Source organism: Lynx canadensis, chromosome E1, assembly GCF_007474595.2.
Source record: "Lynx canadensis isolate LIC74 chromosome E1, mLynCan4.pri.v2, whole genome shotgun sequence".
In the NCBI taxonomy this organism is placed as follows: Eukaryota; Metazoa; Chordata; class Mammalia; order Carnivora; family Felidae; genus Lynx; species Lynx canadensis.
The window spans coordinates 34,499,701-34,521,541 of NC_044316.2; the positions used below are offsets into that span (position 1 = coordinate 34,499,701).

The window sequence follows — 21,841 nt, forward strand, 5'->3', positions numbered from 1 at the left end:
AGTGCTGTTACTGACAAATCTGAGGCCATTCGGATTCATAATCTTGTGTGCTCCTGGCCCACCCCACCATTCTGAAATTTCAGTGGTGTGCCTTGGGATGGATCTTTTTTCATCCAGTGTGCTGAGCATTTAAAGGACACGCTCAATCAAGAGACTAACGTCCTTCAGTATTGTAGAATTTTTAATTTGCTCTCTTCTGCTTTCTCTAGAATTTCTAATTAGTGTTGGACTGATACAATTTTGTCAAATTTTAGTATTTTCTGTGCGATCACCCAACATTCCAGCAAATTTCCTTGACTTTATTCTCAAACCTTTATAGTGATTTTATTCAGATTTCTCCAGTCCTAATTTCCAAGAGTTCTTTTGGTTTTTCAAAAGGTCTTTTTATATAGCATCCTATTTCTGATGTCCTCTCTTATTTCTCTGAAGATACTAAATTTAATTATGACTTTTAATATTTTAGAGTGCCTGGCTGGCTCAGTTGGTAGAGCATACAACTCAGGGTCATGAGTTCAAGCCCCACGTTGGCCACAGAGCTTACTTAAAAAAAAAAAAAAAAAAAGACTTTTAATACCTTTTCTTCTCCTTCCCCCCTTATCTCTAATTTCACTAAACTTTTTTTCCCCCTCTTATTGGTTTTGGTTAATCTTTTGTTTTGAAAGTTTTCTTCAAAGGCCTAACTTGGATTCCTTGGCTGGAGAAACACTTCCAAAATCTAACTGGAAGTTGGTATGCACAGGCAGGGTTTATCAACAAATGGGCTTTACCACAGGAAAATAAGGCAGCAAAATTCTTTTAGGAGATTCCCCAAGGGTCAGTACCTGTAGATCACTTCTCTGGAACTGTTCACTTTCTCTAAAGACTCCTCTTCTCTTCTGCCTGAGGAAAAACATCTGGCTGTATCCTTCTAGGAACAGGGCAGAGGAAGGGAATGGGAAAACCCCACTAGTAAGAATATAGACTTAACTCTCTTATAAGTCTCATTTTTACTCACGACTGCCCTGTGCTATGTCCGGAATCCCAATATCTAGATTTGTCCAGTCCTAATGTGCTTTTGATGAGCTGGGCAAGCATCGTGCTTAATGAATTAACTTCTCTTTTACATTTCTAAAATGATACTAATTATGTACCATTGTTGGGAGAAGAAGTCACTCAACTGGGTTTTTTTTTTTGTTTTTTTTTTTGCAATCTGTGGTTCAGGTGAACTACAGTCTCAGTGGTCCAATTTCTCCAGAAAATAACCCCTAGTATCTCCAGGTTGTGGGGGTAGAAGTCGAATCACCAGATGCACAGGTCTTACGAGTCTCTCCAGGGACATTTGGCAATGCCTTTTTAGTTGGAGATGTTTTTGGTTGTCACACTCAAGGGCTACCTGCATCTAGTGGGTAGAGGCCAGGAATGCTACTGAACGTCTTACAATACACAAGACAGTCCCCCCTAAAACAAAATCATCCAGCTCAAAATGTCAAATGTCAAGGTTGAGAGACCATGAGCTAGACTAATTTTTAATTTTCAGCCCCATGACTATGTTCTAGGGTACGTGGTACCTCCAAATCCTGAGCCTGTCCAAGGTTCTGCTGATCACTCACTCACTCACTTCCTTTTAATATTCCCTTCGGCAGACTTTTAGGGTACAGGGTTTCTCTGTTGAGTTTGCTGCTACTATTCCATCCACTTGTCATCTTCCAAAAATTTGTTGACATCTCTAATGTTATCTCTTCTTCTGTTTATACCTTTCTTGTTTTTAAATTTTCATTTTAGTGGAGGGATTTGGGAAGGAGTGGAAATAGACATGTATGTTCATGTAAGCTACCGTGTTTAACTAGACTGGCATTTATTAGTATAAAAGTCTAAGCCAAGAAAGAAATTATTTTATCAACAAACCTTATTTAAGAGAAAAGTTTTCAGAATTTATAAAGTACAAGTTTTTATTTTAAATCGTAATTTGATATAAGTTACATAGAAAATTCACTTACCAAGATCAGAACGAGTGTTTGTGAACAATTCCGCAGGACAAAAACCACAGAGATAATATTTACAAACCTAGTGAAGAAAAACAAAGGTACTTAAATTTTTTAAGTTGTTCAGTTTTAAAACTATATTGGAAAAGGGTACGAAATAACTATTTTCTCATTTTTTAACCTTCATCTTTCAACCAAATAAGTATAAGAACAGGTTCGTTTGTTAAACCCTGTTAGTTTTTAAATTCGTGACTTTCCAACTCCCAGATTTCACTAAAAAATGTCAGGATGGACGAAGAGTCACCAGAATTTCCTACTATCTACCTTTTTTTGTTTAATGTTTATTTATTTTTGAGAGAGAGAGAGAGAGAGAGAGAAAGAGAAAAGGGAGGAGGGGCCGAAAGAGAGGGAGACACAGAATCCGAAGCTGGCTCCAGGCTCTGAGCTGTCAGCAAGAGCCCGAAACGGAGCTCGAACCCCTGAACCAGGAGATCATGACCTGAGCCAAAGTCGGATGCTTAACGGACTCAGCCACCCAGAAGCCCCTCCTACTATCTATCTACTTTTAATCACCGCTCTCCTCACAAAGCAACAACAAATATGGGAAAGATACCCACAAGGGAAAATTTTTAACTTTACTGAAAACAAAAAAAAACCCCTACACTGTTATCATCGTTCTAACTCTGTTAAAGACCAGAACCAATTTACAGATTATAATTTGGAAATCACTGTCTAAATTACAAATAACATTCATATAAAGTAATCTGGGTGGGTATTTTCCTTTAAGAGATCCTGTAACAAGCCCTGAAACGCCCTGGGTATTTTCACACACGAGCACTTCACTAAGCGACTCCTCATGGGCTCCTACAGTATAAGCAAAGACTATTAACACGAAACTGACTTTTAATTCTCTCCATTAGTACTTACTCTTAACTCCTTCAGATATATTCCAAGACTGCCCTAGCTGATTATTTAATTCTATACACTGCAAACCCAAAACTAAAAACTGTTAAGCAAAATTCCAAAATATCTCCTTCTTTCTTATACTACTTCATTGTTATTAGGTAATTAATGTGCAACACTGAAAGGTATGAAAAGAAAAGGTATGTTAAATTTAAGAGAATTCTTTGTAAATACATAGGACTGGATGTTAAATTTGAAATCGAGGGGTGCCTGGCTGGCTCAGTCAGAACAGCATCTGACTTAGTCTCGGCTGTGAGTTGAAGCCCCACGTTGAGTATACAGATTATTTAAATAAAACTTTAAAAATCAATCAATTGGGGCACCTAGGTCGCTCAAATCAGTTAAGTGTCCAACTTCAGCTCAGGTCACCATCTCACGGTTTGTGCGCATCGGGGTCTGTGCTGATAGAGCGGAGCCAGCTTCTGTCTCCCCCTCTCTCTGCCCTTGTCCCCACTGCTCGCCCTCACTCTCAAAATAAATAAAAATAAACCTAAGCACACACACACACACACACACAAAAGGAATAAACAGCTCTATGGTCCCTCTCCTGACTCTAAAATACAAGTAAACATAAACTTTTTTCTAGACAGGAAATCATACAATTCTTTTTGGTAATGAAATATCAATATAGTACTTACTGAATCTTAGTTTTAATATTTTTCACTGAAATCAAACGGACCCAGATCTGACTTTGGGCTTTACCTGTGGCTTACCTTTTCTGTAAAACTGGTGATTACTACTAAGCTTCAATGTTTGTCATAAACTGATATATGTTGTTTTTTAAAACTAAAATATTTCTAGTTTACCATAAACCCTAAGTTTCATTTATACAAATAAGACTTTCTCAAAAATAGTAGATTCTTGGGTGCCTGGTCAGTGGAGCATGTGACTCCTGATCTTGAGACCATGAGTTCAGGCCCCTCATTAAAAAGAAATTAAAAATAATAAATAAATGTAGATTCGAAGTGGCCAAAACTCTAAGTCTAAATGTTCTATGTCAGTTTTTACATAAAACTTCAATAAAGTATTTTCAATTAAATAAACACATTCTCAAATCTAATTAAGTACTGCATGGGATTTTAATTTAAAGTGGCAGTTAGAGGGCCCTAAAGAAATTGGATCCCAAAGATTACAGGTGGGCATTTTTGAAATATGTCCACATTCAAGTGGAGATCAAAGAAGCCCAACAGAAGGAACTCCGGACAGTGAATTCGGATTGAACAAAAAAGTTCTTTTTCTAAGAGTTTTTTTTGAAGATAATGATTCTGACTTTGGAGGAACTATGGTGATCGGCAGTGGAAGGAATCACATGTAAAATTCATTAAATAAAAACTTATTGAGGGGTGCCTGGATGGCTCAGTCGGTTAAGCGTCCAACTTTAGCTCAGGTCATGATCTCATGGTTCGTGAGTTCAAGCCCCATGTGGGCTCTGTGTTGACAGCTCAGAACCTGGAGCCTGCTTCAGATTCTGTCTCCTTCTCTCTCTACCCCTTCCCCACTCGTACTCTTAAAAATAAATGAATATTAAAAAACAAAACAAAAAAACTAGGGCGCCTGGGTGGCTCAGTCAATTAAGCGCCTGACTTCAGCTCAGGTCATGATCTCACAGTCTATGAGTTCCAGCCCCGCGTCGGGCTCTGTGCTGACAGCTCAGAGCCTGGAGCCTGCTTCAGATTCTGTGTCTCCCTCTCTCCCTGCCTCTCTCCTTCTCATGCTCTGGCTCTGTCTCTCTCAAAAATAAACAAACATGGGGCGCCTGGGTGGCGCAGTCGGTTAAGCGTCCGACTTCAGCCAGGTCACGATCTCGCGGTCCGTGAGTTCAAGCCCCGCGTCAGGCTCCGGGCTGATGGCTCGGAGCCTGGAGCCTGTTTCCGATTCTGTGTCTCCCTCTCTCTCTGCCCCTCCCCCGTTCATGCTCTGTCTCTCTCTGTCCCAAAAATAAAATAAACATTGAAAAAAAAAATATTTAAAAAAAAAAAATAAACAAACATAAAAAACAAAAACAACTTACTGACTTTAAAGTTAAGTTAAATAAATAAGCAAGTAAGCAAACAAATAAAGTGCCATTTAGGGGCACTTGGCTGGCTCAGTCAATCTGTGGAACATGTGACTCTTAATCTCAGGGTTTTGAGTTTGAGCCCCACATTGAGTGTGAAGATTACCTAAAGGAATTTTTTTTAAAAACCCTTAAAAACTAAAGTCAAAGGGGCATCTCAGTGGGTTAAGCAACCGCCTTCGGTTCAGGTCATGATCTCATGGTTTGAGTTTAAGCCCCACATTGGGCTCTCTGCTCTCAGCATGGAGTCCACTTCAGATCCTCTGTCCCTCTCTCTGTCTGTCTCTCAAAAAATAAACAAAGTGGCATTTAATTTTAGATGACATTTTAATTTTAAAAAGTAGAAAGTGACACTTCAATAATAATTTAAGACTATGTGCTAAAAACAATGCTAGAAATCCAAGAATGAATTAAGACCTACTCTTCAGGAAGATCAGTCTCATAGAAGACAGTCAAAAACAAAATATAGAGTGTACTAGAATATACATGCAACACCAGACACAGAAGTGAATTTAGTCAGGACTGTCAGGTCATCACAGGTGGTGAAGCTTGAACTGGTTCTTAAGTTCAGAAGGAGAAAGACTGTAAGGCATTCTAGGCATAAGGAAAACAATATGTGAAAAAAGATTATGATAGTATGAAATGGGGAAGTGTAAACAGGTATGCTTGGAGAGACAACACAGTGCGGAGCTTGAATCTTGGGTCACACTTATCCATTGTGAACTTATAGACTAACTCTTGGTTTCCTCATCTAAAAAAAAGTAGACAACACTATTTCACAGCAAGATTATAATATTTAAATTATATGTTTGTTACATGAGGAGAGGGGACAAATTAGTCTGATTTTTACCATACTGTTTTTTTTTTAATGGTTTTAGACACTATGGACGCCAAGTAAGACATGCCTACCAGTGGGCTAACCAGGTGCTACCTAGAATTTAGTCCAATCACCCCATTTAAGAGATCAACCACATGACCTGCCCTAAAAGCACCTCGCTATTTACAAAATCCAGATTAGAAGCCACTTTCCTGGGGCACCTGGGTGGCTCAGTCGGTTGAGTGGCCGACTTCGGCTCAGGTCATGATCTCACAGTCCGTGAGTTCAAGCCCCGCGTCGGGCTCGGGGCTGACAGCTCGGAGCCTGGAGCCTGTTTCAGATTCTGTGTCTCCCTCTCTCTGACCCTCCCCCCTTCATGCTCTGTCTCTGTCTCAAAAATAAATAAACGTTAAAAAAAAAAAATTAAAAAAAAAAAAAGAAGCCACTTTCCTAATCCAGTTCTATGTGCTCTTTTCCACTCTTCAATTCTCAAGATACCACTGTAACATGACTGGTACATCAAAATATGTTACTCTAGGGGAACCTGGGTGGCTCAGTTGGTTAAGCATCGACTCTTGATTTCAGCTCTGGTCATGACTTCATGACAGCATGGAGCCTGCTTGGGATTTTCTCTCTACTCCTCCCTCCTCACTCACGGGCTTGCACGCGCTCTTGCTCTCTCAAAATAAATACACTTAAAAAATGTTATTCTACCCATTAAACTCTAGCTACTTAGACTGCTTCTTTTCTTTTCCAGGAAGAGAGTGAGAGAGAGCACACACAAGTGGGGGAGAGGGGTACAGAGGGAGAAAGAATCTCAAGCAGGCTCCAAGCACAGCACAGAGACTGCTTGGGATTCTCTCTCCCTCTCTGCCCCTCCACTGCTCTCTCTCTCTAATAAAGAAAGAAAAAAAAGTTGGACCCTCAACTGACTGAGCCACTCAGATGCCTCCAGACTGGTTCTTTTAAACTCTCCCCAGGGACTAAGGATCTTTAACTAAAAATACTAAGTCTTTTATTCAGCAAATGTTTACTAAATGTGCATCATGGAGCTAACAATCTGATAACCAAAGGTGGGACAGGGAGGCACCAAGGGAGTGGGGTGACCAGGATTCTTGTGATTTATCTTCTTGATAAATCTAAGGCAACACCACTGACCAGAAGAGTTCAATCTCAATAGCATCCTTTAGTGAATTCATCAGCAGTCAAGAGAAAGCAGAAATAATAATCAATCTTGGAAATCTGACTAGAAAATCTGAAACGCAAATTCCCATATTAAACAAAGTCAAATTGTCAAAAATTAAAACAATATCTGGCATTAGATACAGTGCTGTGACAAGGATACTCCAAACATACTAGAGGGCTGTGGGACAATTTGGCAGCGTCCATCAAAATGTAAAACGTGCATTTACTTTAGCCATCACCTTTCTAGGAACCCATCCTACAAGTGACTCAGCTATACGTACTAGAATGTTCTCTGCAGCTTAGTAATGGGAAAAGAATTAGACATAATCTACATACCCACCAGAGAACAAAAAGTTAAAAATTAAGGTAGATTTTTTTCTTAAAGATTTTTATTTTTAAGTAATCTCTACACCCAATGTGGGGCTTGAACTCACAACCCTGAGATCAAGAGTCACATGCTCTACCAACTGAGCCAGCCAGGTGCCCCAATTAAGGTAGATTTTTATGTACAAACAAAGAAAGATGCCACAATGGAAATTAAAACTGTTAAAAATATAATTAATTATATATTACATAATATTATGTTAAGCTATCTGTAACTTTCACTTACGTATGTATACACGTCTATAAACATAATTACATGTTATGTAATTTACATTAAGCTATCTGTAACTTTCACTTACATATGTGTATACATCTGTAAATTATCAGGAAAGGCACAGAAACACACACACCAATTTTTCAAGTTTTTCAGAGGGATTTGGCAATGGGGAGGGGAGGCAAGGACAGGCTTTCACTATTTCCAAGTTAAATTTTAATTTTTTATAGCAAGCATGTTTACTTTGGTAAAAAATACTTTTAATGGTGCTAAGTTCAGAGGGAAAACTTGAAATAATAAAATCAACTCCCAATTATTAATGGAATCAGTATTTAAATGAGATTCTTTAGTATCAAGAACACTTACACATGTTAGGAAACTGAAGTATAAATATCTAACTCAAACTATGCTAAGACTTACACCTTAACAAAAACAGTCCTATTTTTTTTAAGCATTCACTTCTTCAAGGCACAATCAATTCTGGTCATTTATTTAGACCACTTCTAATCACAAAAGTATGTTAAGAATACCTTATTTTTTGTCCTTCTATACCCACTTGAATCAAACAATATTAATTCTCCCTTGAGCTAATCAAATATTTTCAATGCTGTCTGCATTATTTTTGTTAAACTGCTTTCCCCAAGTCAGTTGAATCCCTAGTTGTTTCTCACCCCAACAGGCCATCTAGTTATAATTTTACAGACACTGAAGCCTTCAAATCATTAAAGCACATGTAAATGTCTTTACAGGGGCGTGTGGGTGGCTCAGTTGGTTAAGTGGCCGGTCTCTTGGTTTCCCCTCAGGTCATGATCTCACCATTCTTGGGATCCAGCAAGGACAGCATGGAGCCTGCTTAGGATTCTCTTTCTCCCTCTCTTTCTGACCCTCCCTCATTTGTGTGTGTGTTTCCTCTCAAAATAATAAAAATAAACTTTAAATGTCTTTACAGACACCTACAAACATAGGTCTCCAGCTAAAATCCTATGAATGTCTTAAAAGAGTTTCTTTGGTATTGTAAGTTATTAACAGCCTTGGACACATCTTTGGTTCCACGAGATAACAAGTTCCATTTTATAAGCAAATTCTAAAGAGAATGAATTTATTCAATTTCTATTTCTGGTCATCTAAATACTGGCATTTAAAATTCATCATGTTGGCAACAGTCAATCTGATAGTCCATCTACTGCTTAAAGCCTTTGTTCCCCAATGTAATTCAGTCCCAACTTTTAACAAGGCTTACAAAAATCATTCAAAACCAGATTTCTGCCCATCTATCCACATCCCCTTCTCCAACAAAAGCAACAAGGCCTCCAGCACTATTCACAATTTCTCAAGCCTAAGATCTTCTCCAGCTCCTAGTAACATGTCTTCTCTCCCACTCCCTGAGGCTAATTCCCAGTATTTAAGAGCCACTTTTAGATGCCTTTCCCAACCACCCCAGTCTAGGTTATTAGATGCCCCTCTGATGTGTGCTTTTCAAGACGCTATATGTGTTCTATTGTGGCACTTACCACATGTTACAAAAGCACATTTACTCTTCTATATCTGTCACCAGACTGATGGTTCTCTCAGGCCAAGTGCCCTATCTATACTATTACAGTTCTGTTCTATATTTTTGTTGAATAAATGAAAACAGAAAATATGCCCAGCTTACACCTAAGAAATGAGAAAATTAAACATATTTCATAAAACAACGAAGCACTATTATTACTAACTTAAGCTGTCTCCCCCTGTGAAGAAATCAATTCTAATGATACATACGCACATTTTCCCTGAAGCAATCAAATATTAAAGAAATACCTAACATTTTCAGTGTGATAACAGTATTGTGGTTATGTTCTCTTGAAGTCCTTACATTGCAGAGATATATAATGATGTCTTTAAAGCTTAAATGAGAGAACTGCTTCAAAATAAAAGGCAGAGAATATAGTGACCATAATACTGCCAATAATAAACGCATTAATGTGGCATTGGGCATAGGCACACAATTTATTATAGTATTTACTTCTGTATATGTTTTGGGAAACTGCAAACAACAGTTATGTACATACACAACACATAGACTGCTGCCAATTTGGAGAAGCCCAACACTTATGTACAGTAAGACAGGAAATGCCTGCATTTCTGACAAAACGAACACTTTGTAACTGAACGAAAACTATCCAGTAAAATGCTTACATTAGATGTCATGAGCTGTAATGACTAATTTTTGTTGTCAAAGTTCACAGGTAAACATGTGGACAGGATTGTTTTTCTTTTTCAAACAGCTTTCAGTGTCAATGACAATATCTGTTAACATTCTGAAGATTTTAGAAAAGAACATTTAGTTCAACTCCCTCCATAAATTATTAAACCCCCACTGAGCAGGAGGCATACTTGAATTTGATAAATGATGAAAGAAATCTCACTTTTTTTTTTGAGAGTATGCGTGTGCACAAGTGGGGGGGGAGGGGGAGAGGGAGGGAGAAGGGGAGAAAGACACTCTCAAGCAGGCTCCTCGCAGGCCTCAATGCGGGGCTCCAACTCACAAACTGAGATCATGACCTGAGTCAAAGTCAGACACTTAACTGAGTGAGCCACCCAGGCGCCCCAAGAAATCTCATTTTAGAGTTAAGCCAACAGTTAAATATTTCACTTCCGTATTGAGATCTACAATGTAAAAACCTCAATTTGAACTACAAAGTTCCTGTTATATCATATAGAAGATACTGAAAACTCTAGACCAAACCTTAACACATCCCCTACAATCTGAGCTATTCAGATAATTAGAAAGCTATTAATGCCTTCTCTGACAAACACTGAAATCTTCCCATGTGGACACCCACTGAAAGATGCTCACACTAGTTAGTTAAAATCGTATGCTTTCCTCATTACTGCAGTTGTTTAGAATTAACAGAACTGCTTAATGCAAAAATACTAATAACCTCAAGGAAATGTAAAATATTAATAAGCGAGGTAGCAGGATTATGAATGAATCCTTGGAATGGCATTAAAGCTGATTTGACTTTAGCTGAAAACTACTTTCAGACCCAGAGGTAGCAATCAACAAAGAAGGTGGAAATGCCTGTAAAACTCCAGTAAAGCACTTTCCAAGATTCAATCAGGATAGTGGTTACATAGACACCATAACAAAGGAAAGGTCGATAATTTGCATCACAGATGCATCCTTCACTTAAAAAGGAGCTTCAAGTGCTACTAAGTCACAATTAAAAACCCAGGACTAATCAAGTGGGTCAGGAAGCTGTAGTTCACAAGCTTCAGAATGCATAAAGCCATTTAAAGAAAATCCAGATTTCCAAGGTTTTCCCTCAGGGCTACAAAATCAGTATCTCTCCAGGGTGAGGTACAGAAATCTGCATTTAAAACAAATTCCACAGGTCAGTCAGATACAGACATCCAAGAACTATTTTTTTAACCACTAAGGTAAAGTTTCCATTTCAGTTGTTAAACAAAAGGACCCCACCCAGATGAAACAGCTTTTCCCATCTAGTGCAAATGTAGCAAAGAAAAATTTCCAGATAGAATGGGAATGTAAAAATATTTTGAAATATCAGGCTGCAGTATCCTGAAACCCTTACAGTATATGCTGGGGTTGTCCATTTTCACAGGATTTTACCACTAACAACCAACAGCATAAGAATATGCAAATGACCCGGAAGTGATGCCACGAGCTTCCAGAGCTTTATTATACCCCAGAGTAATTGAGTCTTATTTAGAAGAGGCCATGTGCTTTGTCCCAGGTCAACACCAACATTCTCCCTGCAGACATAAATCTGAAATACCAGTAATTGGCTTTTCAAATCCCTTGATCGAGAATAAAGTGCAACCTGTCATTAAAGGCATAAATACCTTGGTGACAAGCACTAAGAGTTTAAATCAACAAGAAGCACTAAAAGTGAAAGATCATAGCTGAGATGACAAAACCTAAGTCGCTATTCTGAGAGCCTCATTGCTAACTAAAAGCAATGCTCAATAAAATACAACAGGAAAACAAAGTTTCTTCACAACACGTGTTCAAAACCAAGGAGGCGTAGACATTAGACTGCTCTAGTTGTTGAGCAGGCAATGCAGGCAATCAAAAGCAATTTTCTCTTTAATCCAAAATAATGTCCAAAATGTCCTATTTGCACATCAGCTAAATTGTAATTTTGTTTTGTTTTGCAAAGCAAAAGATTCCCAAGTAGTAAAGAAAAAATGACTTCACTGTGACAAACAGATGCCTAGAAAGAGGGTCAAAACAATCCACAAAGTTACTCGGCTTCCTATTTTAACATGCAGAGAAAAAACCCAAATGTAAGAAAGAAAGAAGGAAAAAAAGAAAGAAAAGCTTTTAAAAAGCTTCACCTCTGCTAAGTTCAATGACAGATGCATGAATTTGACCCCACACAATAAATTCCACTGTAACACTTCCTACTACTTTGGAATCAGGCAACACCTCAATACATCTTTAGCCACTTATTTTTTAAGATCCTGAAAGGATTCATCTAGCACCAACTTGTTTTCCTGCATCACAAAAAAGAAATTTTACTAAAGCCTACATTAAAAAAAAAAAAAAAGAGTAAGCAACTTTTTAAAACAGCTTAATTGTTCAACTACACTTCATATTTTGACTAGCAACCGCCTTTAAATTACCACGTTGTTTGGTTATAACCGCGAGCTAAGTAAAGTTAAAATCTACACCTGCTCTTCAGGTTAAGACCCAACATAAAACGTTACACTGCATGTTCAAAACACTTGAAATAGACTGGTTATCTGCAGAGAGTCAGTTTCACAGAATCGTGGAAAGTGAACACAACTACAAAGATTAGGTTCAGTTTCGCCACTTAACTTGCCAAGAGACTTTGGGTAACCTCTCAAGACTCACCTGTGAAAATGGGATTATAATATTTACCCTTACTCATAAGGTTAAAATGACCAAATGAATTTTTATTCAAGTATAATTAACAGTGTTTTATTAGGTTCAGGTGTACAATATAATGATTCAACAATTCTGTTTCTCAGGGCTCATCAAGATACGTGTACTCGTATCAAACGAGTTTTACGTGAAAGAAAAAATCTTGACAACCATCTACATGAAGGGCTTACTAAAACGTACTGCTATCAAACAGTATCTGTTTATCATCATGGTAAGCCCTACCAAGTTACGACCTCTTAAAATTTTATTTCCTCATATAAGCGTCGAAATTGAACTATTACTAAAGTAATAGAGTGCCACGGTTTTTACCACTAATCCTGGCCAGAAATTTCAGTCTAAATACGACGCTCAACCCAAATAACGGAAGAATGTGCCCTTTTCCCTATCTTGTAATGAGGTGAAAACTCCGGAGCCTCTAGATGTAATAAAATCCTTTCCCGCGTTTCCCTGCCTCACTAAGGTGCTCTTCAATTCTGCCAAGGGCCCTCTTCGACTTCCTAGGTACTAAAACAACAACAAAAACAAATCATCCTTCATCCCCAGACCCGGGCGGGCTCCTCCCTCCCGCCACAGACTCACTCGTCCCTGGCGCGGCCCGCGCCCCAAATCGCGCCGCGGGCCGGACCGGCCCCGGCCCGCGCCGCTCCCCTCCCCCACGGCACCCGGGCACAGACCCAAGGCCCGCGGGACTTACGCTCTCGTGGTCCCACCGCACGTTGCTGCGCTTCTCGTCCGGGGCGAGGTTTCGGTCCCGGCCCATTAACTCATCCAACAACTGCGCGGCCGAAATCATGGTGCTTTTCTCGGGCGGCTGCTCCCACCAGCCCTGGCACCCGCTAAAGAAAACGCCGGCGACACAGTCGCCAATCCCTTCGGCCTGCTCGCAGGCCGAAAAGCCTCCTCTGAAGAGGAGCCGATAAGACAAAATGGCCGCCGTGCGGCCGCCCTCCCAGCATGCCGTGCGCACGCGTGCGCCCGCGCGGACACGCCCAGGCCTAGGGGGTGTGGACGGGCCCGCTTCCGCCTGCCGGGGGGCGGAGCCTGCCAAGGCCTGGTCCGGACTCCGCCCCTGCCCCGTGGCACCGCCCCACTTCGCGCCTGGCGGAACTGAGGGTCACGCAGCTCCACAGCGCTTCACGCCTCCTTCCCTAGGCGGTCGTCTTCGCTGAGCTCTTTCGCAAGAAGCAATGGGAGGCTACGTGTTGAAACCTGGCCTCCGCTCTGAAATGGAGAAAGGGGCAATGTCTCCCTTCGCACCACGCGGTGCGGTCTGTACCATCTTCCAGTGGAGGAAACTGAAGATCTGCACTCCGATTCCGTGTTCCGACTGCGGTGCTCCTAGTCACTGCGCTCGCTTCCTCTTCCACCTGGTGATCCTCCCACCCCGATTCCCCTGATCAGGCAGAGTGTGGAGATTCAGTCATGCACCTGATGACCTCCCAGTCGAATTTTTTAAAATTATTCATCTCTTCAACAACAGTATTTACCGTGTGCCAGGTAAGCTCTTGAAGCTTGAAGCTAAGCTCTGAACCTTTCAGACACAGTCCTTGCTCCCCCAGACCTTGAGGATTATTGAGGGAGACAGTCACTAAAGAAATAAAATGAAATCTGTCAATATAAATTGCGGTAAGTTAAGGGTATGGACTCTGAAGCCAGATCAACCTGATTTGGTAATCCCAGCTCTGCCACTCTGTGCCACCTTTTCCCCATCTGAAAAATGGGATGAATGATAGTGGTCCTGTTAAAAAAAAAAAAAAAAAAAAAAACAGGCCCCAAAATGGAGTCACTGTTGATAAACCCCACTAGGAATGTGTAACCTTTAGCCTCTTCCAGGAGTAGAATTTAAAAGAACAAATCTGGAATTTCCTGATCTGCACTCCCCACCTTACTCTACTCTAGAGGAAGGTAACCTTGCCTGAAACAATCCACTCTTGACTTCCTTTTCATATCCTCCTTCTATTTATAAAATCCTTCCATTTTGTACAGCTCAGAGCTCCTCCTGTCTGCTTGCTGGATGGGATGCTGCCCCATTCATGAATCTTTATCAAAAAAGCCAATTAGATCTTTACATTCACTTAGTTGAATATTGTTTTTTTTAAGTTACCTACCCACAGGTTGTTCTCCTGAAAATTAAATTAATTGATACAATGCAAGACATGTAGAACAGGCCCAACACATTTTAAGTTTAATTAATCATTAGTTGATATGATGAGGGAGAAAAAGCAGGGTTCTTGTAAAGAGTAAGAGAGAGGCTTCTCTGTGGAAATGACTTAAAACCTGAAAGATAAGGATCCAGCCAAGCAAAGTGAACGAAAAAGAATTCAAGGCAGTGAGAGTAGCATTATGAAGGCATGTCATGAAACAATGTTCACATTACTTCAAATATACATAAAACTGAGTCTAGGTATGCAGGGTGCCCATTAGGTGGCCTGAGGATGCCAAATATTTGAGACACTCTGCTTTTTGAAGTTTTTTTTTAAATTTTATTTTCGAGAGAGAGGGAGAGAGTGCGAGCAGGGGAGGAGCAGAGAGAGGGAGAGAGAATCTCAAGCAGGCTCAGAGCCTCCAGCAGGTAGCCCCCCCCCCACCTTGGGGCTAGAACCTGGGAGGTCATGGCCTGAGGTGAAATCAAGAGCCAGATGCTTAACTGACTGAGGCACCCAGGGGCCCTGAGCCTACTTCTAAGAAAGAAAGAAAGAGAGAGAGAGAGAGAGAGGAAGGAAGGAGGGAGGGAGGGAGGAAGGAAGGAAAGAAAAGAGGGAGGAAGAAAGAGAGGAAGAAAGAGAAAGAAGGAAGGGAGAAAGAAAAAGAAAGAAGGAAGGGAGAAAGAGAGGAAGGGAGGAAGGAAGGAAGAAAAGAAAGAGGGAAAGGAAGGAAGGAAAAGAAGAAAGAAAAAAAGGAAAGGAAAAAGAAGAGGCTCAGCCTGCTTGGGATTCTCTCGCCTCTCTCCTGCCCCACTGGAACTCTCTCCCTCTCTCTCAAAAAATTTTAAGAAAGGGGCGCCTGGGTGGCGCAGTCGGTTAAGCGTCCGACTTCAGCCAGGTCACGATCTCGCGGTCCGTGAGTTCGAGCCCCGCGTCAGGCTCTGGGCTGATGGCTCAGAGCCTGGAGCCTGCTTCCGATTCTGTGTCTCCCTCTCTCTCTGCCCCTCCCCCGTTCATGCTCTGTCTCTCTCTGTCCCAAAAATAAATAAACGTTGAAAAAAAAAATTTAAAAAAAAAAAAAATTTTAAGAAAAAGAAAAAAAAAGTACCCATTGGATCTTACAGTTGGGAGCCAGATTGGAATGGATTGAAGAATGAAAGGGAAATTAGGAAGATAAATGATTGGACAACTCATTTTAAGAAGGGAAGGAGAATGGGGCACCTGGGTGGCGCAGTCGGTTAAGCGTCCGACTTCAGCCAGGTCACGATCTCGCGGTCCGTGAGTTCGAGCCCGGCGTCGGGCTCTGGGCTGATGGCTCGGAGCCTGCAGCCTGTTTCCGATTCTGTGTCTCCCTCTCTCTCTGCCCCTCCCCCGTTCATGCTCTGTCTCTCTCTGTCCCAAAAATAAATAAACGTTGAAAAAAAAAATTAAAAAAAAAAAAAAAAAAGAAGGGAAGGAGTGAAATGGGGAGAGACCTGAAAGGAGCTATGGGCCAAGGGAGGCTTTTTTAAGATGGGAAATTAGAATATGTTTAATGTCAAAGCAAGAGGTGGAAGATAAAAGTTGTAAGTTCTTAAGAAGGTGGCGCCTGGGTGGCTCAGTCTGACTTCGGCTCAGGTCAGGATCTCACGGTTTGTGGGTTTGTGCCCTGCGTCGGGCTGTCTGCTGTCAGCACGGAGCCCTGCTTCGGATCCTCTGTTCCCCTCTCCCTCTGCCCCTCCCCACTTGAGCTCTCTCTCTGTCTCTCAAAATAAATAAATAAACTTAAAAAAAAAAAAAAAAGAACGTGGTGGTGGAGCTCATCTCTGCTAGGTGGGATGCTGCCCAACTCATGAGTCATTTAATAAAGCCAATTAGATCTTTCAATTAAAAAAAGAGAAGATAATGGTGGTATAGGCTTCAGGACATGTTTGTAGCTTATTGCCTTTGCTACAAGAAAGGACCTTTCTACACTGAAACAAGAAAAAAGACAACATCAGTTTGTAGATGTAGCAGTGAAATGAGAGAGTTCTCAGCTGCTGATGGCTACTCTTTGCTCAATGAAGCACTTTTTGAAGGTTCACCACTGCCACTACCACCAAAAGTGGGGACAGGGGGTAGTATAGATCTTGAACCACAAAGAGTTCTTCTAAAACCTGAATGCAGGGGCGCCTGGGTGGCTCAGTCGGTTAAGCAACCGACTTTGGCTCAGGTCATGATCTCGCGGTTCGTGAGTTCGAACCCCACATCTGACTCTGTGCTGAAGGCTCAGAGCCTGGAGTCTGCTTCAGATTTTGTGTCTCCCTCTCTCTCTGACTCTACCCCCGCCCCCCACTGCTTGCGCTCTGTCTCAAAAATGAATAAACGTTACAAAAATAAAATAAAACCTGAATGCAAAGTTCCAGCTTCTGCTCACTAAAACTTTTAAATCGAATTCCCTCATTCATTCCACAAGCTTTACTGAAGCATGTGCTCTCTGCCAGGAACTGGATTAATGGCTGGGAATGCTGAGACAGTTGTATAAGACCTTTTTCCCAGAAAGCTCCTGATCAGTGGAAGACCCCCCCCCAAAGGAACAATAACTTGAAATGAAATGAAAATATTAAATGCGTTTGGATTTTATCCAGTCACACCCTCAGCAAGTCTTACACTACAACCCTGCTTTCCCTAGATTCTAAGGGCGGACACTTCCATGTGTATTACAAGTACAGATAATGGTTTCATTCATCTATCCTACAATAATTCAACCAGCACCAGCATCATCTGTTTCAGACTCTGCCAGGCAGCAGGGACTCAGAAATAAAAGTAGTCTATTAACATCACAATGCCCAGTTTACCGTTGGCTTCTACAGATTGTATGAATTGGTCATTTCCTAATGATGAGAAGGGAAACCATCTTAACAGCCAGTGGTCTCCAGACCCCATTCCATACATCCTACTAATGGAAAGTATTAATGGGCTGAATTGTGTCCCTTCCCCCCCCCTTAAATTCATATGTTGAAGTTCTAATCTCCAATATCTCATAATGTGACTATGTTTGGAGATGAACCTTTAGAGAGGTGATTAAGTTAATGGGGCGCCTGGGTGGTTCAGTCGGTTAAGCGTCTGACTTTGGCTTGGGTCATGATCTCGTGGTTTGTGAGTTCGAGCCCCTCATTGGGTTCTGTGCTGATAGCTCAAAGCCTGAAGTCGTCTTCAGATTCTGTGTCTCCCTCTCTCTGCTTCTCCCCACCCCCCCCTCAAAAATAAACAAAAAATATATCAAAAAAGTAATAATAAATAAAAAATAAAGAGGTGATTGAGTTCAAATGAGACTGTTGGGGAATGGACGGGTGGGCAATCCGATATAACTAGTGTCCTTATAAGAAGAGATTTGGACACACAAAGAGACCTTAGGGAGCGCACGCACAGAGGGAAGACGGCCATCTGCACGCCAAGGACAGAGGCCTCAGGAGAAACCAAACCTGCTGACACCTTAATCTTGGACTTTTCACCTCCAGGACTATGAGAATAAATTCCTGTTGTTTAAACCACCCTAGGGGTGCCTGGGTGGCTCGGTCGGTTGAGCGACCGACTTCGGCTCAGGTCACGATCTCACGGTTTGTGAGTTCAAGCCCCGAGTCGGGCTCTGTGCTGACAGCTCAGAGCTTGGAGCCTGCTTCCGATTCTGTGTCTCCCTCTCTCTCTCTGCCCCTCCCCCACTCATGCTCTGTCTCTCTCTGTCTGAGAAATAAATAAGCATTGATAAATAAATAAACCACCCAATCTGTGGTATTTTGTGATGGCGGCCCTAGTGACCTCCTGTGGAAAGGAAACCAGTTACGACAGGTCTCCTAACTGCTTCCCAGTTTCCAGCGTGGCCCCCAGGCCCCTGTCCTCCACCTGCTTTGCTGCCTCAGTCACCTTAATAAATGTAAATCTGGTCCTGTCTCTTTCCTGTTCAAAACTCTTCAATGGCTCCCCATCACCCCCACTCAGAAAACCACAAGGTCACCCGTGATCTGACCTGCCTCTCTAACTTCATCTGCTACTGCTGGCCCACACCCTCCACACCCCAGCTTCCTACCACATTATCCTGTGTTCCACTGCTCCAGGCGTGGGATGCCCTTCCCTCCCTCCAGCAGTTACCGCCCATCTTTCTCAGGTCACAGCCCAAGCATCCCCAGCACTATGAATCCAACCTGGACCCTCATTCTTCACCTGCCACACACAACTGATCACCATCTTTTTTGTGCCACGATTTTACCGTACGTAAACCTGCACATTTTGAGGTTGGCCACACAATATGGCAAATATGAATCTCCCTATAAAATCAATGAAAGTTCTTCTCAGTGGTAACGCCATTTCTTACTTGTCCCTGTAATTCCCAGATTCCCACAGAGGATATAATCTGTAGGAAGTAGCTCCCGTTTACTTCTAACTCCATGATAGCCCAGCTGTCCTCCCTACCACTCGACTGCAAACTTCCTTCTCCCAAGCTCTCCAGCAATCTCCTCGTGGCTGAATCTATTCCACACTTCTCAGTCCTTTCTTTCTTGCCCTATCTGCAGCACTTGGCCCTGTGGGTCATTCTCTTTTCTCCAAATTTTCCCATTCCTTTGCTTTTTCCTCTTCTTCATCTCATTTGTGGATTCTCTTCTGCCCATCATTAAAATGTTGAGTGTTCTTTGGGGTTCTGTCTTTGTCTACTCACACACTCTGTTGGGGCTATCTCTTCCTTTTCAATGATTTTGGTCAGCACCTTTTACTAGTGGCTACCAAATCCAAATCACCAGCCCAGAACTCCTTTATAAAAAAAAATTTTTTTAATGTTTATTTGTTTTGAGAGAGAGAGGCAGAGACAGAGTGTGAGCAGCGGAGGGGCAGAGAGAGAGGGAGACACAGAACCTGAAACAGGCTCCAGGCTCCAAGCTGTCAGCACAGGGCCTGACACGGGGCTCAAACCCACCAGTTGTGAGATCATGCATGACCTGAGCCGAAGTCGGATATTTAGCCGACTGAGTCACCCAGGTTGCCCCTAGGACTCCTTTCTAAATGTCACACTGTCACAGCCCTATACATAACTCCTTATGGGTAACTATTTAAATGAAAGTCGGGCACCTGCGTGGCTCTGTCCGTTAAGCATCTTGATCTCAACCCAGGTCATGATCTCAAGGTTCTTGAGATTGAGCCCCGAGTCGGGCTTTGTGCTGACAGTGCAGAAGCTGCTTGGGATTCTCTCCCTCTCTGTCTGCCCCTCCCCTGCTCATGCTCTCTCTCTCTCTCTCTCTCTCTCTCTCTCTCTCTCTCAAAAGAAAAAAAGAAAATCAAAAAAGAAAGCACAGGTCCTGGAGTCAAACTGCTTGAGTTCAAAGCCTTGCCCTATCACTAAGCTGTATTATGTTGGACAAGTTACTTACCTCTCTGTGCGTCAGAGAATTGTGATGGGTCTACCTTTATGGGGTTGTTGTGAAAATTAACTGAGATAATCCACGTACAGCACTTAGGGTAGTATCTGGCAATAAGTAAATGTTGGTAGAAGCAGTAATTAAAGGTCTTCAGAAAGCTCAACTCAGGAGATTCAAAAGTGAATTCATCATACCTAAAACCCTTTCTTCCTTCTTTGACTCAAATCTCAGTAAATGGCACCATAATCTCCCCAACCAGAAACCGGGGTGTTATCCTTGTTTCCTGACCACCACTGCCCTCCCATTCTATCGGGGGCTCTTCCTTGACTCAACCTTGTCATAAGATCGACTGAGTGCTTCCAGTGTCCAGACTTCACACACTCATTCAATCCATAGAACAGTCCTGCAAAGTAGGTTCTATTATTATCAGCCCCATTTGCAGATGCAGAATTTGAGGCACAGAAAGGATAAGTAACTCATCTAAGATTATACGAGTGGCAAAAGCTCAGATGCAAATACGTGCAGGCTGGTTTTAATCTCCCCACTCACAAACTCTGCACCATATGCCATACTGTTTCTATTGTAATACCTCTCGCATTCTATTGTTTGCCTTGTCTCCCCTGCTAGACTGTTCTTTGAAACCAGGGACTCTTAATTTGTTTGCAGCAATACCTTCAGTGACTAGAATAGTTCCTGGCAAACAATGCATGCTTAGTATACCCGGTGAGTTAGAGACGAGACAAAGTATAAACAAATGGAAGTAAAAGAATAGCCATCAGGTTGCATTCAGTTGTGGCCAGGGTTAAAGGTTTTGTTTGTGGAGAAAGTTTTTTTTCTTTTTTTTTTTTTTTAAGTTTATTTATTTATTTTGAGAGAGCGCAAGAGGAGTAGAGGCAGAGAGAGGGAGAGAATCCCAGGCAGGCTCCATGCTGTCGGTGCAGAGCCCAACTCGGCGCTCGACCCCATAAACCGTGAGATCGTGACCTGAGCCGAAATCAAGAGTCGGATGCTTAAGGGGGCCTGGGTGGCCCAGTTGGTTGGACATTCGGCTTCGGCTCGGGTCATGATCTCATGGCTTGGGAGTTCAAGCCCAGCATCAAGCCTGCTTCGGATTCTGTGTCCCTCTCTCATTCTGCCCCTCCCCCACTCATGCTTTGTCTCTCTCAAAAATAAACATTAAAAAAAAGTTTTTTTTAAGAGTCAGATGCTTGACTGACTGAGCCACGCAGGCACCCCAAGTTTGTTTGTTTTTTTTAATATGTGAGGATAACAAGGAGCAGATTGGAGTCAAAGATAAGCAAAGGTTGAGTTTAAGAAGATATTATCTACTGATTTAACAGTTATTGTAGGGCACGTGCTCTAATCCTCTTAAGGAAGGATTCACAGACTTTGTCGTGCAGTCACTACCAATTTTTTAAAACTGCTTTTTAATTATTTATTTTTAAATTTACATCCAAGTTAGTTAGCATATAGTGCAACAATGATTTCAGGAGTAGATTCCTTAATGCCGCTTACCCATTTAGCTCATCCTCCCCCCCCCCACAACCCCTCCAGTAACCCTCTGTTTTAAAACTGCTTTTTAAAAAAAAAAAAAAAAAAAAGGATGCTACCTACTCCCCTGTCATTCAAATTATGTTAAAAGACCCACTTCCACTGCTGTGCACGTCAGCATCAGATGGAGCATCATGCTGGATCTGAGAATTAAAATTTAAATTGGGGGACAAATAAAAATGTAAGCTCAAGCTGAGTTCCAATTTGCCTTGGGGTCAATTTAAGTGCGCAGTCAGTTTATATTCAGCACCACCTGGTGTGCACTGAGCCCAGTGTGAATTACTG

The 21,841-nt window shown here is 41.8% G+C and overlaps 1 protein-coding gene across 11 annotated transcripts in view; it reads right to left on the reverse strand.

Annotated features, from left to right (window-relative positions):
* The window catches only part of LUC7L3 (LUC7 like 3 pre-mRNA splicing factor), a 30,515-nt gene extending 17,066 nt beyond the window's left edge, over positions 1-13,449 (reverse strand). For 6 of the 11 annotated variants that reach the window (XR_003964901.1, XM_030296933.1, XM_030296931.1 and 3 more), the window contains exons 1-2: positions 13,190-13,423; positions 1,977-2,043 (exon numbers count right to left, since the gene is read on the reverse strand). Coding sequence is in view for 7 of the 11 variants with exons in the window: in XM_030296933.1 (XP_030152793.1) it covers positions 1,977-2,043; positions 13,190-13,288 (166 nt within the window). In the remaining 4 variants the exon portion in view is untranslated. Of the gene's footprint in view, positions 1-821; positions 908-1,976; positions 2,044-13,189 lie in introns of those variants that run through there. The other 5 variants (XR_003964904.1, XR_003964903.1, XM_030296935.2 and 2 more) reach the window with 4 other exon arrangements.
* Positions 13,450-21,841: the final 8,392 nt, after the last annotated feature.